The 15,461-nt window shown below is 33.2% G+C and overlaps 1 protein-coding gene across 2 annotated transcripts in view; it reads left to right on the plus strand.

Annotated features, from left to right (window-relative positions):
* Positions 1-15,461, plus strand: part of MYOM2 (myomesin 2) — a 163,527-nt gene that overhangs the window by 120,927 nt on the left and 27,139 nt on the right. For both annotated transcript variants that reach the window (XM_001381469.3, XM_007476226.3), the window contains 6 exons: positions 2,875-3,019; positions 3,137-3,196; positions 6,104-6,171; positions 8,089-8,202; positions 8,524-8,611; positions 9,171-9,209. In XM_001381469.3, coding sequence (XP_001381506.2) covers positions 2,875-3,019; positions 3,137-3,196; positions 6,104-6,171; positions 8,089-8,202; positions 8,524-8,611; positions 9,171-9,209 — 514 coding nt within the window. The remainder of the gene's footprint in view (positions 1-2,874; positions 3,020-3,136; positions 3,197-6,103; positions 6,172-8,088; positions 8,203-8,523; positions 8,612-9,170; positions 9,210-15,461) is intronic.

Consider the following 15,461-nt stretch of genomic DNA (forward strand, 5'->3'; position numbering starts at 1 on the left):
GTTTTATCCCTTAGTTTATTATTATTATTATTACTACAATATAACTACATTTAGCTATGTGACTTTGTCCAAATCCTTTTACCCTCTCTGGACCTCAGTTTACATATTTGTAGCACCACTGAATTGGACTAAATTATTTCTGAGATCCATTCTAGCTTTAAATCTTATGCAATTTAGTCCAAGTTAACATTATTTACATAATGCTATTTGATTAACATTTTCCCTACCTGCCCTTAAAACTAATGTCATGACTACACAGCTAATTTTTCAAAGTACATCTGTCCTATTTCACTTTTTTAATTAGTAACCCACAGGTGACTTTTACATTTGAAGATTGATGCTATTTTGTGAAAGTCACATAAAAGCTCATATTTATGGCACTCATAAAATCATTGAACTTTATCTTGCTGCATATTGGCAATAGAGAGCAGCCTAATTATTTTCTAAAACTGGCCCAGACACTGCAGTGTAGTTGCTGAATACATTCAATAGACTATTGTACTGTTGAGAATTTTGTTTGATTCTTGTTGCTAGCTAGAGTCATATATATTTCTTTCTTGAACATAATTAGAATACGATACTATAATAGTTCCCTTCTTAAAGATGCTTGAAATAAACTTAATAGAATCTAAATAGGAATGATTCAGTTTCTAGGTTTTGAAAATGTCACCCTTGGTGTTCAAAAGCTCAGAGTCTAAAGGCCCAAGAGAATCAAGGACTGGGAAAAGGCACCCGACTGAAAGCTCATTACATCTCTCATATTTCATCCTTTCCCTGACTCACTCGGTATCTAGATAAACAAAGTTCATTTCCGGAGCTGAGTCATTTAATTGTCTCTCTAGATAATTATCTTATTCTTCACTGTCTCTCCTTTTAATATTCACAACCCTAACCTTTCTTTTCACCTGCACATTTTTGAAACACATTCTTTTTTTCTTGTTATTCCAGTTTCCTGGCCAATTTCCTGAGATAGGGAAGCCTAAGTGGTCTTACACAAATGCACTGTGTGTGAATTGCATTCATAGTTGATGATATGGTGGTTTCAGTTTATAAGAATGATTTTTCAGCTTTGCAGGAAATCAAAACTCAGAACTTCATATTGTTTTAAAAAATACCACAAACTCTTCCATATTTGATTAAGCTCCACATGAAATATGGCAATTGATCCCAAATGGTGCTCTTCGGTCATAATTAAGGTTAGCAAAAGAATCTTGTTTAGCCATCTAGAGGGTAGTTTCTATGCCATGATGAACCAGTCAACTAATATTCTCTGAATGTTAACTCTGTCCTCAGTTTCATGCCAAGAGGCCTTACCTGATCTCCACTACTAGGTAGATGTGTAGATGCATTTTTCATTCCCTCAGAATGGTTTTGTATTATTTGCATTTATTTATATTGTGAGGGCATCTAGGTGGTATAGTGGCTTATGGACCAGGCTTGGAGTCAGGAAGTGTTACCTATCTGAGTTCAAATTTGATTCCACACACTTATGAGCTAAGTGACACTGAACAAATCACTTATCCCTGTTTGCCTCAGTTTTCTGATCTCTGAAATGAGTTGGAGAAGGAAATTGCAAACTACTTCAGTATCTTTACAACGAAAACCCCAGAATCATGAAGAGTCAGACAACTAAAATGACAGAAGTACAATAAAACATGTGTACATGGGGTATCCCTTTAGTAGAAAAACAGTTTTTTGAGGGAAACGGTTGTTTTTTTTTCTTTGTTTATCCAAGGAGCTTAAAACAACAGATTGTCTATACAACAAAAATTGATGTTAATAATAACTAACAATTATATTCAGTCTTGCAAAATGCTTCACATGTTTTATATTTTGAGCTTCATAACACTACTGTGAAGTAGGTACGATTATTATGCCCATTTTATAGGTAAGGAAACAGTGAGAAAAAATAAGTGACTTTTCTAGGGTCAATAGCTAGTAAGTGTCTGAGGCAGAATTTAAATTCAGTTCTTCCCTACTTGAGGTCCTACAACCTATCCATACTACCACCTAGCTGTGTTTTATGATATGCACTTAATAAATATGTGTTGAATTAATTTGAATAGAATGTTTAGTAATTTTTAGGTGCTAGATATAAGAAAAAGCAGTTTTTGGCAATAACTGGAAATATTAAGAAGGCTTGCTAGAAAAGGAAGGAGTTAAACTGAACCCTAAATTATGAACTTTTATTCATGAAGAAAGAAGGATTTTGTAGTCATGGGGAAGAATATTGTGCAGACATATATAGGAATAATCATAAGACTGAATACAATTTAATAGGCAAGGTGAATACTAGATCATAAAATTGGATAGAAAAAAATGGTGTTAGACTTCGGTCTTAATAGCAAGGCAGAAAAGTTTAGATTTCTTGAAGTGGGAGGTAGATGGACTTTGTAGATTCCACACAAGGTTGCTATTGTGGTAATTGTTGTTGTTGGTTGTCTCTATTGACATTCTAAATGTACTGTGACTGAACTGACATTGAAAAATCAGTATAAATATGTAAAAATTTCCTTTTCTGAGTGTAGTTGTAATATAAAGGTCAGGAAGAATCCATGGCCCAAATTGTCTTCCTTCAGAATATAACTCAGGTTAACAAATTATGTGTTCCATATAGCATTCCTTTCCCCCTTATACAAATATCTTCTAAGGATATTCTCTGTACTATTGAAACAGAATTTGGATTTGGTACCTTCAAGTGAAAACTTCCATTCCCTATATCTTACTTGCTAAAATATTTTATAAAGAAAAGTTCAGATTTTAAAAACAACCCTTTAGGTACAATGAATTATGCAGCTATTTGATGTAAAAGGATAAAAAACAAATAAACTAGAGTCACATTATGAAATTCTATATTTTGTCCCTCCTTTTTAGACTCACAGAATTAAGTGTGATAAATCGACTGGCATCATTGAGATGGTAATGGATCGATTTACTATTGAAAATGAAGGCACCTACACTGTGCAGATCCATGATGGAAAAGCCAAAAATCAATCTTCATTAGTTCTTATTGGAGATGGTATGACACATCCAATATTAGCACTTTTCTGTAAAAGGCATTTTAGAGTCAATCTATTTAGATTAACTAATTGACTAAATTCTGTTTCCTGTCTTTTCCTCTCAATGCTGATTTTAGCATTTAAGGCTGTCCTGGAAGAGGCTGAATTCCAAAGAAAAGAATTTCTCAGGAAACAAGGTAAATAGTTCAATTGGATGTTCACTAAAAGATCCAAATTAAATGGGATGGGGATGTTCTATTCAAAGTAGGACCTATATAATGAAAAGTAGTTCTAAATAAAGACCAGGTAATTTCTCTAATTTCCTTTATAAGAACTTTATTTTATTAGATGACTATACTTACCCTTAGTAAGGAGAGGATTAACTCACTGATGGTTATGCTAGCCCCTGGGATTCTAGCCCCCAAATCTTGTAGCCATTTTCCACATCTCTTCACCTTCATTCCCCACATCTATTTGATCATAAAGTTACATGTTTCTGCTTTTGAAATATTTTTAAAAAATCATCCCCTCCTTTCTACTGCTCTGCCACCACCCTTATCCACACCCTAATCATCTTATGCCTTTATTACTTCACACATTTCATATTTCGCCTCTCTATGTGCATTTTCTTCTTTGAATTTACTCTAAACATGACCACCACCTATATCTCTCTAAAAACTGTTGTTCTGTCATACTTTTATTCAGAAACCTACAAAATACAGTGCCAACTTCTCAGATTGTTTTTAAGGTCCTCTACAATATGTTTCATTTATATCTTTGTATCGTTAATGCTTAGCACAATTGCTACCATATAGCAAAGGTTATAAGCATTTGTTAGATATTTATTCTATGGAGAGCATTATGCTCACACCACTGTTTAGGGGTTGGGAAATAAGTCCCTGCCTAATTGGTTTTGCATTTTATCATTGAGGAGAAAAATCAGATTAACATAATGTTACTTAATATAAGTAGGGAATTTGAAGGAAAATGGAAAGCATCAGGTAAGCCCTACAGAGGTAATGATTTTTGAATCAGGGGTTAAAAATGGGAAGAAATTAACAAGATGAAGAAGAGAGATGGAAAGGAAAATATTTTCAGTTAAGAGAACAGGGGAAGGAAAGGAAAGGCACTTCTTTCCCAGTGCTTTTCAATATAAAATTTTGACTCACTGTTTCTGAATTCATTATGTTCATTTCTTTGTAAAGAGACTATGTCCTTTTCATTATCCTTGTGTGGAGATGTTCACCTTGTCTATCTGTCAGCTTAAATCTATGAATTCCTTAAAGTCTACTTTCAGTCCCAATTCTTACATGCAAACAATTCTAGTCCTCTGTAATCTCTTCCTTCTTTGAACTCCTTTGCCACTCTTTTCTCTGCTACCTGTGGTTATATGGGAATTCATACTCTCTTTGATTGGTAGTTAATGATATCTTCAATATACATGATGTCTTCCCAGTGGGATATAAGCTCTTTCTGGGCAGGGATCATGTGAATTTGCACATTTTTTCTGTTTTTTTTTTAAAGAAACATATTATGCTTCTTTCAAAACTTTTCATAATGCTAAATATAGTGTCCAAATAATATCTCTTAAGCAAATACTTGTTGAAGTGAATTGGCAGCAGAGTGGTTATATTGAATGGAAAAAAAAGGTTCTACAACAGGGATGATATTATAGCCACTTCCAGAAAAATGTTTTTTTGCAGATAGATTGGCCTACCTTCAAACATCCAGATGGTACCTGAACAAGTTTATCGCACCCAATAGAAAATACTTCTGAGATTTTACAGAATTATATATAATTTCAGAGTGAGAAATAGGCTTGAAAAAAATTTTAGATGATTTTAAAAGCCAGGGAAAGTCTTTTTTATTGGACAGAAATTTGCTTATTTTATTTAGTTTAAATCAATAGTAACTTTGTATTTACATTGCTATCAGCTTCCTTTTCAGAGTCATAACAGGTATATAGAAAATATAGTTTAATTTTATTTGGTCCAGATGGTGATTTTGTCAGTGTGGGGAACTTCCAGTGAGGAAACCCCACCGACCTCTTTCAATGCAAATCAATAATTCACTTGTAACTAATGGTCTTATTAAATTGTTCGGAGCCCTGTGCCCTAAAATAACTTGCCCTTGATCATGTGTCAGAAGTAGAAGCTTAACCACAGTCTACCTTATTGACTTCGAAGCTGCCTGAACTGCCTTTTATGATTATAGTGAAGAAATGAAGTAATTTCAAATCATATTTATTAAAATCTCAATATAATCCAGCTGTTCCTTTAAATTATTTATGCAAATGAAATCAAGAATACTTTTGTATGCACAGAAGTAACAGTGAACTATTAGAAGGTGGGATTCATTACACTTAGCATACCTTATGGAATCAAACTTGTTTACTTTTAATCAGATTTGATTCATATTTTTTGGTGGTCAAGACTATTTTACCTTATTCATTTCCATATTGTGGATCTTAGCAACTTAATAAACATTGAAGGTAATTTCCCCATAACAAATCACTGTTATTAGGAACATTTAATATATGAATTTAGGAGAAATAACATGAAATCCTCTCCATGTCTTCTCAATCTATAGTTTTATGTATTATAGCAATATTAAGCTTTAATATTTGCCTATCATTCACTTTTCCATTTTATTTTGGACAAAAACTATTTAGTAAAAAAAACAACAGCTGCTGTCATTTATTTTCTAATTCTTTTCAAGTGAAAAGTGGTATGTGGAAGCAGTGGTAGGTTAAAAGCTTGTTTATCTCTTCTCTGCTAATTTCACCATTTTAGATGTTTTATGCATTAAGCTGTTGAATATTCAGCCATAAATATGCCTTAAGCAATACAATAAAGTGGTTTCAGGATTATTCTTTCTAAAGGGAAATAGATATTGGATGTCAGCAAGAATAAGAGATCAGATGGGAAGTTTTCTACTTGGTAATACAAAGTCCAAAACCGAATCAGCACTAGAAAAACATGTTCACTTAGGTAGCCTGAAAAATAATTATCTTGGTTTCAAGCTGCATGGCAATTTTCCTCTTGTCACAAATATGTACACATTGGTTCTTTGGTATAGATTCGCACCTTTTTATTTTCCCTTAGGTCCTCATTTTGCAGAGTATTTACACTGGGATGTAACAGAAGAATGTGAAGTTCGACTGAAGTGTAAGGTGGGAAATTAGATGTATCAAGCATATGTTATGAATACATTTTAGAGTCCATAAACACAGTTTTTACTTGAAAAATTACTTTCAGATCAATTATTTATTAATAGCAATATGTTGAGTTGCTTGGCTTTGAACAAAATATAAATAGGTATTTTTATACATTTATTTACTTATTCATTCTGATAGTCTTCAGGCTTGTTAAACAAGAGATATTTGTTTAACATTGATAATATTTTCTAATAATAATGTGACATTATTTTGAAACATAAAAATAAGATAAAGAAGACATTTTAAATGAACACTTGCCATATTTAAAAAAATTTTTCAGGCAAATTCAGGAAGCAGTCTGCAAGCATGAAAATTTAAAAATATATTTCCATGGTCCTGCCTCTCTTTTGTAAAAGATTTCCATTAGTAAATGAAGAATAAAATGGTATTTTTTATTTAATAACACATTGATAAACATGGGCTTTCATTACTAACAAGTGTAGAGATATGCATGCAATCATTGTCACATGCTTAATACAGATTGAATTAATCTCCAGGACCATTTTTCAAGTCATTATTAGGTTTTTGGCTTGTTTATATATTTATTTTCAAAAATATGTAGTTCAGAAGTATAAAATATCAGTTGCCCTAAGTTAATGTAAATATCTTTGACATAAAAATACAGAAAAGACATTAAATCATTTTTGGTGGGAGATTTCTCCTATCAGAAGATACTGTGTGGTTTAATGACTAGGTATCTGAAACTAGAATCAGAATGGCTTAGATTCAAACCCTTTCTCTAATAATTACTAGTTTAGTGTCAATGATCATGTTAATTAACCACTCTGAGGTTTAGGTAGCTTCCTAAAATTTGCCTGCTTGACTATAGAAGATTTATAATTGACATCAGTATTTTATTCATGGAATCAATTGACATATTCTCCTGTGAGCATCTTGCACTGTAAGTGTTCCAACAAATATTTATTTGTTTTTATGCTCAAATCATTAACATTGCTTGATTTATCTATATTGAAACAATTGGCAAATTGTGAATTTCAGACAAGGGCAAAAGAAATACCAAGATGCAAGATGCATTGCCTAAAAACCTAAAAACTGTCTAAAACCTGTTTTGTTAAATATATAGTTTGTCTCATGGTGCCAACCCAATCAGTATGTACTACTTAGATTAATTTTGCTATTGCACTGGCAAAGCTTTCTATTTCAAGTAGTTTGCAAATTTGAACCTATGGATATAAAACACAGTAATTCAGGATTTGGAAATTATAACTCTAAGGTATATTGCATTAATTGAGACCGAACACATATCTCACAATTTTTCAATTGAATTAATCACTTTTGTCTAGGTGGCATTCTAGACTGAATAATAATAGTTATTTCTCATTCAGTCCACTTTTCTGGAATGGGAAATTCTCCAACCTGTGGAATGGTGTAAAATGTGACCTTTGATTTCAAATGGAAACTAGAAGTTGCATTTCATTTCATTTGCCAGAGAGCTGAAATCAAGCTCTCCCAGCTGGGAAACTTCATGAATGTTGAGCCAATCTGTCTATGTTCTTGCCTGAAATGTTTCCCTTTTCCACACTCCTATCTTTTACCCTTAATAAAAAGTCCCATGTGGTTGTCTAGATCTGTAAGAAAATATAACTGTGTTTAGAAAATCCAGAAGAGATTGCATAATGCCTTTATGTATGGCAACATTGCTTATTGCTGACTAATTTCATGGGATGATGGGATAAAAGTACAAATATCCTTTAGCATGAAGTAGAGACAGTTCAATTATCTCAGAAGCTTTGACTTAGAAGTTTCCTTCCCATTGTTAGCGGCAACAGGGTACATATGAGTTGTTCAACATTATGAATGCATTGTTTTAGATGCTACAAGATAATGCAATTCCTGGTTCTAATCTGACAGGTGGCCAACACAAAGAAAGAAACAGTTTTCAAGTGGCTAAAGGATGATGTTCTTTATGAAGTCGAAGCCTTACCTGATCTGGAAAAAGGACTTTGTGAACTACTCATACCAAAGGTGTAGTGGATTGAATGACTCCTCCACCCCTGGAATTTTATGCTAGAGATATAGATTATAAATGCTACATTATCTTTCCATTTGAGTAAGACTTTGAATTTCACATTTATTTTTTAAAGAACTATTATGCAACCTGTCTCCTATGTTTTTATTGCATATGATTATATTATAGAATTCTAGAATTATAAGACACCTCAGAGGTAATCTTGTCTAGTCCTTTTGTCCAGTGTATAAATACTTTCTCAGCAAGTAATCATCTAGTCTCCTTTGGTATTACTTAAAAAAAACAAACAAACAACTGTTAACATGCCTTATTTGTAGTTGTCCAAGAAGGATCAAGGTGAATACAAGGCAACATTGAAAGATGATAGAGGCCAAGATGCATCTGTCCTTGAAATAGCTGGCAAAGGTAATTTTAAAAAAAGGCTTTCCTTGTTCCTTTAATTTTAAAAAAAGTGACTATATTTATTTACCCAGTATTAGTCCATAAACCATAAACTTACATTTATCTTTGTCTAGCTAGAACACACATTCTTCTGTCAGATGTAATATGGTAGAAGAAAATATATTTGTTACCTTCAGTATTATTTTGATGTTTTAGAGGAAGGAGATATTATGCTAGTTAGTGCTTATATAAAATGCTGTGGCAGAACAGCAGTCTGGAACCAAGGCTATACCCACTGTTGTCATTATGAACATGATGCAAATAACAATGAACTGATTTGCTTAAATATAGAGTTGGATTTATATGAAGTAAAATTTTCTCATTCCTAATTGAAAAGGTGGGGAGGCACTAGCCTGCAAAGAATTGATTAGGTACATAAGCCTTTTTAAGGGTAAATATTACTATTTTACATGTCATTTTTCAAACAAACACGACAATTTCCTGTATCAGTTTAATTAAATTAAGAAACCTGTTTCTGATAAAATTATACATTGTAATGGTACATTTCTCTTTTCCATTTTAGTGTATGATGATATGATCTTGGCAATGAGTAGAGTCTGTGGTAAGTAGATGCATTCTAATTTTCAAGATGTTTTTGGTACGCAAGTCACTGTATTCTGAGATAGGCATTTGTTCCTGCAAAGAGAAAAGCTAATGAAATTCAGCACATGCCCTATTGGAAGCATTTGATTCAGTATGAATGCTCTGATCTGAGTTGGCTCAGAGATGTTATTTTAAGCAGGTTAGACTTTTTTATTTTATTTTAACTAAAAGGATTTAGACTCCATAATTAATCACTTCATCCAATTTACTTTGAGATTATTCTGATATTTATTTATTTGTTTTGTGATTAATTGCAATAAAAAAGCCTATTAGAGAAGCAGACACCGTAATATACTAGAAATAGCATAGTACAGTTGGAGAGAGAACTATCCTGACAGGAAAGCCCCAAGTTTAAGGCATGCCTGTGACACTTGGGCCCTTAACTTACATGTCCAATGCCTGGGGCCATTTTTAGGACTACTAAAATGTAGAGAAGATGCTAATTTGCAGTGGTAAAGGTACTTCTTAATCCCAGGTTTTCTTAGCTGTTCAAATGAGATTTTATTTAAGTTTTTAGTAGAAAGTGAGAAATAGAAAAGTATAACTTATTTATGAGTTGCATAATGATACAATATTGGAAAATTAGTTTTTAGTGTTTGCCTATTTCATCTGTTGCCTCTTCTCATTTTACTAATGAGTTTACTAATGACGAAACTGAGTTCCAGAGATAAAATGATTTACCGACATAATTTAACCAGATAGAACTAGAACGTTTCCTGACTTGAAGTCTCTTTTTGTGGCACCTTAGAATTTCCTCTTATTTTGCTACTTCTGTGGCTCTGTAATCTTGTTGATGTGAGTATCAGCTTTCACCAGGGCAGATTATAACCTATCTATGACTTCTTGTCCTTTGTGATTCTTGTCCTTATCCTTCAATGGGGATTTGCTCAACATGCTTAGAGGCTTTTTTCTAGGCCTTTTAATATTTCAAAGATATCTGTGTAACACTCAAGTTGTCTGTTCATCCTTTGGCCACTTCTTTTCCCAGACACACATTTCTTGGATGAGACCTTTTTTACAGAACTTCTTAAAGAACTTCTTCCACACAAAATCATCAAATGTATCCTTGGGTTCAGTCATATTTTTGATTCTTCCAAGGTTGTAATGTTCTCTGATTTGCAGTCATGTAGCATGACTAGAAGAAAATGGTATTTAAAAGATGGGTTTCTGCATCAGGAAGCAACTGGGAATGATTGATAGCACTGTGCAATTTCCCAAATGTGATTTAGACTGTTCTCTTTCCCTCATTCAGTTCTTAGTCCAACTTATTGCATATTTCAAATGTTTGTCCAAGAAATGTATTTTGGTGCAATGGATAGAGAGCTGGGCCTAGAGTCAGGAAAGCCAATTCTAGCCTCAGACATTTCCCAGTTGCGTGACCTGGGACTGGTCACTTAGCCTCTGTATGCCTACGATGCAGATATATAGCTCAGCTGATAGAATGTAGGACCTGGAAATCATGAAGACCTGAGTTCACATCACTTACTAGCTGGGTGACCTTTAAGCAAGTTACTTAACCTCTAATTGCTTGATAAAAGATCCAATGGATACACTGGAGAAGAAAATGGAAAACCACTCCAGTGTCCTTGCCAAGAAAACTCCATGGACAATTACATTCCATGGAGTCATGAAGAGTGAGGCACGACTAAATGACTGAACAACAAAAAGTGCTGAGGAAAGTGCCTAGCAAATAGTAGGTACTTATAAAGGATATTCTGATTATTCTTAGTCTTATTATTGCTATTTAGTTTTATTATTGGTAGACTAATTCAATGAGTTGCCTATTCAGACAATCTTCATGTAAGTAGTGTATGTTTTTGTTCTACTTAATTTTTCCTTCATGGATGATAGGCCCAGTGACTTGTGGTGTTTTGGAGCCTGGTGTAATCAGCACAGCATCATATATAAATGGGAGAATTCTGAGGATCTTCCCATCTATAAGGAATCTCTTCTCTGTTTAAGACATCTGTTATGACTGTGTTGATGACCATTTGGCAAGAATATGCCTCCCAGTCTTAAGTTTGGCTTGATATTGATAATGAAAGTTATTATTAAATATTCCTCTGCTTCATATAAAGTACTTCCTCAATGTGACTTCACAACAACTTTATGAAGTATTTTGTGTAGGTATAACTTTTATCCTTAAAATCTTTCATGAAATTGACTTTTTCTAAACTATGAATTGAATTGGGGAGCTTTTAACTAATGGGTCAGACACTGCCCCAAGAATAAGGAGGCCTCCTTTTGAGTGTAAATTAAACCCTTTAAAGGTACATTAACTTTGGTAGGCCACGGAGGTACCATTTCCTAAAAGATCATTCTAGAGTGCTAAAAGGTATTACTGTTTCAATAGCCTGAATGATACTGCATTGAGAAAACTAATTCCCATCTAAAAGAGTCTTATATGCTCAAATGATGGGTTTTTTATTTACTCAAGAAAGAATAAATTTGTATCACAGTGGTTATTTTCATGTGGTTTGTTGTAGTACTTATGCACATACAAGAGATCATTAAAACAAACAAAAATAAAATCTTCAAGAAAAATAAAGTTTATCCTATTCAGGTTTCAAAGGAGTAATCTTTTCATCACTAATCAGTGGTTCTCTAATATTTAAAAGGAAATTTATGTTGTTAAAGCTAGCCAAAGAATAATTGAGCTTGGATCACTGTTGAAATGTCCAAGAGTAATGATGTTTAATGTTACCCTCAGTGGAACATTGTAAGTTATGTAAATGATGGCTACAAAAGTCACATCTAACACGTTCATATAGAAGAGTTGGCTTATATTCTAGTTAATAATCATCTAGTATCACCATATAATGTCAATTTGGTAAAATATTGTACTATAGTGTAGCTGATACTAGGAGATTTTACTATGGTAGAATGTTAGCTTCTTGAGTATAGGGACTATTTTGTTTGTATCTTTGGTATTCTAAGTGCCTAGTTCATTATAGGACCTTAATAGATGCTTGCTGTATATTAAGTCCAATAACATCACTGCATGAAAGTATTGAGCTGTTTCAAGTTTAACTTAAATTTTTTTTCAAAACACTCCTATCTTCTCCTTTTCTGTTTTCTTGATTTTGTCTGTCTTTAATAGTTAGAGGGAATATGTAGTATTTCTTGTATACCATCCAGAGTTCAAGTTACATGAGTGACTTCTATGTCCTCTATTTTTTTAAAGCATACAAAATTTTTCTTAATGCTTTAATATTTTTGCCACAATCAATGGGAAAAGGAATTTGAAATGCTAAACAGGAATATAACTCTTTTTATACTGACACTTGTGAAAGCAGGGACAATTTGGGGTGATATTTATTAATTAATATTTATACTGTAGTGACATAAATGATTGTCTTAGAAGGAAGAAAGTCAAGAAGTCAAGAAAGTCATCCTTGGCAGAGCAATGTGGTTCTGGGAAGTCTGGTTACTTAGGTGGTTTCTTTGTCTATTCACATTTGAACTCTTTTGTGACCTGCCTGCTATTGAGAGATGCCTTGTGCACTGGACTATGCATAAAGCTGTCTGAAGCATAAATACAGAATGATGATGGCAATGAGGCAATGACTGTGTCATAGGGTCAGTGACAGCTACTTTTGTGACAATGTTTTCTGAGACATTCCCATTTTTTTCATTCATAAGATTCAGACTTACAATTACAATGTAATTGTCAGATTACCATATAATTATGTGTATATTTTAGTGAAACACTCTATATTTGTAATTTCAATTGCTAGAATTGTATTGGTGAAATTTCAACATATACTAAAATTAATAAAACTATTTTTTCTGATTACTCAATCTCCCCATCTTCTACTGCATAGTTACTTTGGGCATATCCATCAATTTAAGTTATTATTCATAAGTCTTAGAAACTGATAGAAGACTGTAATGTACACTTAATGGTAAGGTTACCTTAGAAATTAACTTCTATCGAATATAGTTCAGTCTAATCGGTTCCCCTTTCACCAGAAAAAGAATCAGCTTCCTTATTGCTATTTTTTGGGGGGGAGGGAAGGGCAAATCAAACCTATGTCAAACCTATGTGGTCAGCAGACCACACTGATATAAAGAAATCCTGATAATGAAACTCTCCCTACAAAAAGCACAGTAGCAGCTTGTCTGGAACCTAAAGACTTAGACTGATACTTGGGATACTAAGAACTTAAGAGTCTTGCCAAGGATCACAGGCCCCATATATGTTTTCCTGACTCTGAAAACAGCTTTCCATCTGCCATACTCTCTTGCCTCTATCATGTATATACATGGTATTAAGTAGACACTTCATAAATGCTTGTTGTATTCAAATAAGCACAGAATATAATTTTCCAAAGGAATTAAATGCTTTAGTTAATATTGTCATTTGTAGTACAAAATTGGTATGTAAAGCCAAATTAATGCATTATATTTAGCATCATCCTGTTTTAGGGGTGGGTATTTATATGTGGTTAAATATCATTTAGTCCATCTCCCCTTAATTAACAGATGGAGAAGCTAAGGTCCCCAAACTTTAAAAATGATTTGTCTATGGTCAAATCAAGCTGAAATTAGAAGGCAGGTGTCTTTATTTCTAGGCTTGGTTCTCATGACTTTCAATCATATGCCTTTTTACCTTCTTGTGTATATTCTTGTTTTTAAAAACCCTTATCTTTTGTCTTAGAATCAATACTCTGCATTGGTGCTAAAGCAGAAGAGTGCTAAGGGCTAAGAAATGTGGGTTAGGTGACTTGTCAAGGGTCACTTAACTTGGAAATGTCTAAGGTCAAATTTGAACCCAAGACCTCCCATCTCTAGACCTGATCCTCAATCTACTGAGCCATCTGCCAACCCCCTATATTTGTATTTTCATATCAGTTCTAAGAACTCTTCCACAACTGAAAAAGGATAACTAGAAAATAAAAGTTTGTGACTTAAAAACGAAAAGATCCTAAAAGTGGATGTTGAAAGGCTAATCTGTTTTGAATGTCTGTGATTCTGTTATTACATATGTGGTCTGATTTAAATGGCAGACAGTACACTTGTCCTATACATTCTTATCTGAAGTTACAAGAATTCAATTTTTAAAAATTAGCTCATTGAAAATGTCAATCACAGCAATTTGGGGGTTCCATATAGATAAAACAACTTTGTCTGAATTCTATGTGTCACATTACTGAACCTTTCTTCTAGCCACTTATTTGCATCAATTGCATGATTAGCAAGTCAGGGAGTAACAATCTTATTCAGTAGTTGATGTTTTCAATGGTCAAGATGACTTCTGGAAATTAGACAATCTGCTTACTCAGGAAATGCATCCTGTAGTCCTTTTATTCCTAGTGGCTGACAAAGTTAATCACCCACTGATTTGCTAGTTATAATGCAGACCATATGTTTCTATAGAGTATATTTTAATTTAGTGGGTGAAGTTTTATTATTAACATTTGGGGGAACTACTTGGCAATATTTATACATGTTGAGTGATTTTTCTAGAAGTTTTTTTTAATCTGTGGATTTTAGTGTTTCATATGCATTACTTTTCCTCTCTTGTGTTTCATAGGAAGAGGAACAGTTCACTGTCATTTACTATTTAAATCTATACCCTAAAAAAGTATTCAAAACTTGTATCATGTGTTATTTTCAAGATGTGAATTTTTTTGTAGATTCCATTAAGTATATAATAGGTCAGGTTCCTAGAGGTCTCCAATTGTGATTTCCATGGATTTTATTAATTCATTCATTGATTAATTAATTTGAAAGATGTGTGTTGAGCATTGAATATATATACATATATATATATATATATATAATATGCTTTGTAATGCACCTATCAGAGAGTCAGACTGTTAGAACTAGGAGTGATCTTAGCATGAGAGGCAGTATGGTATGATGGGAAGACCTCTGGGCTTTGTTTCTATGGAGCTGGGTTCAAATACTGACTGCTACTTACTATAAATGTCTGTAAGTCTGAACCCTTCTTTGAATTTCAGTTTTTTCCTCTAAAAATGAGGAAATTGGATTATTTTCTAGTTCTTACCTATGAGTATAATTAAACACTGTGAGATTATTTAACCCACTTTTGCAAAGGTGGACATAGAAACCCAGAAAAATAAGTCACTTGGTGTTTAGTGTTGTTAAGTAGGAAGATAGATAGGGTAGACTATTCTCAGTTACATAGGTAAACATTAGGTGTCTCAGGTCAGTTATTCCCAGTTGATGTCCAGACACTTTTTGG

This window comes from Monodelphis domestica, chromosome 1 (assembly GCF_027887165.1).
Source record: "Monodelphis domestica isolate mMonDom1 chromosome 1, mMonDom1.pri, whole genome shotgun sequence".
Classification (NCBI taxonomy): domain Eukaryota; kingdom Metazoa; phylum Chordata; class Mammalia; order Didelphimorphia; family Didelphidae; genus Monodelphis; species Monodelphis domestica.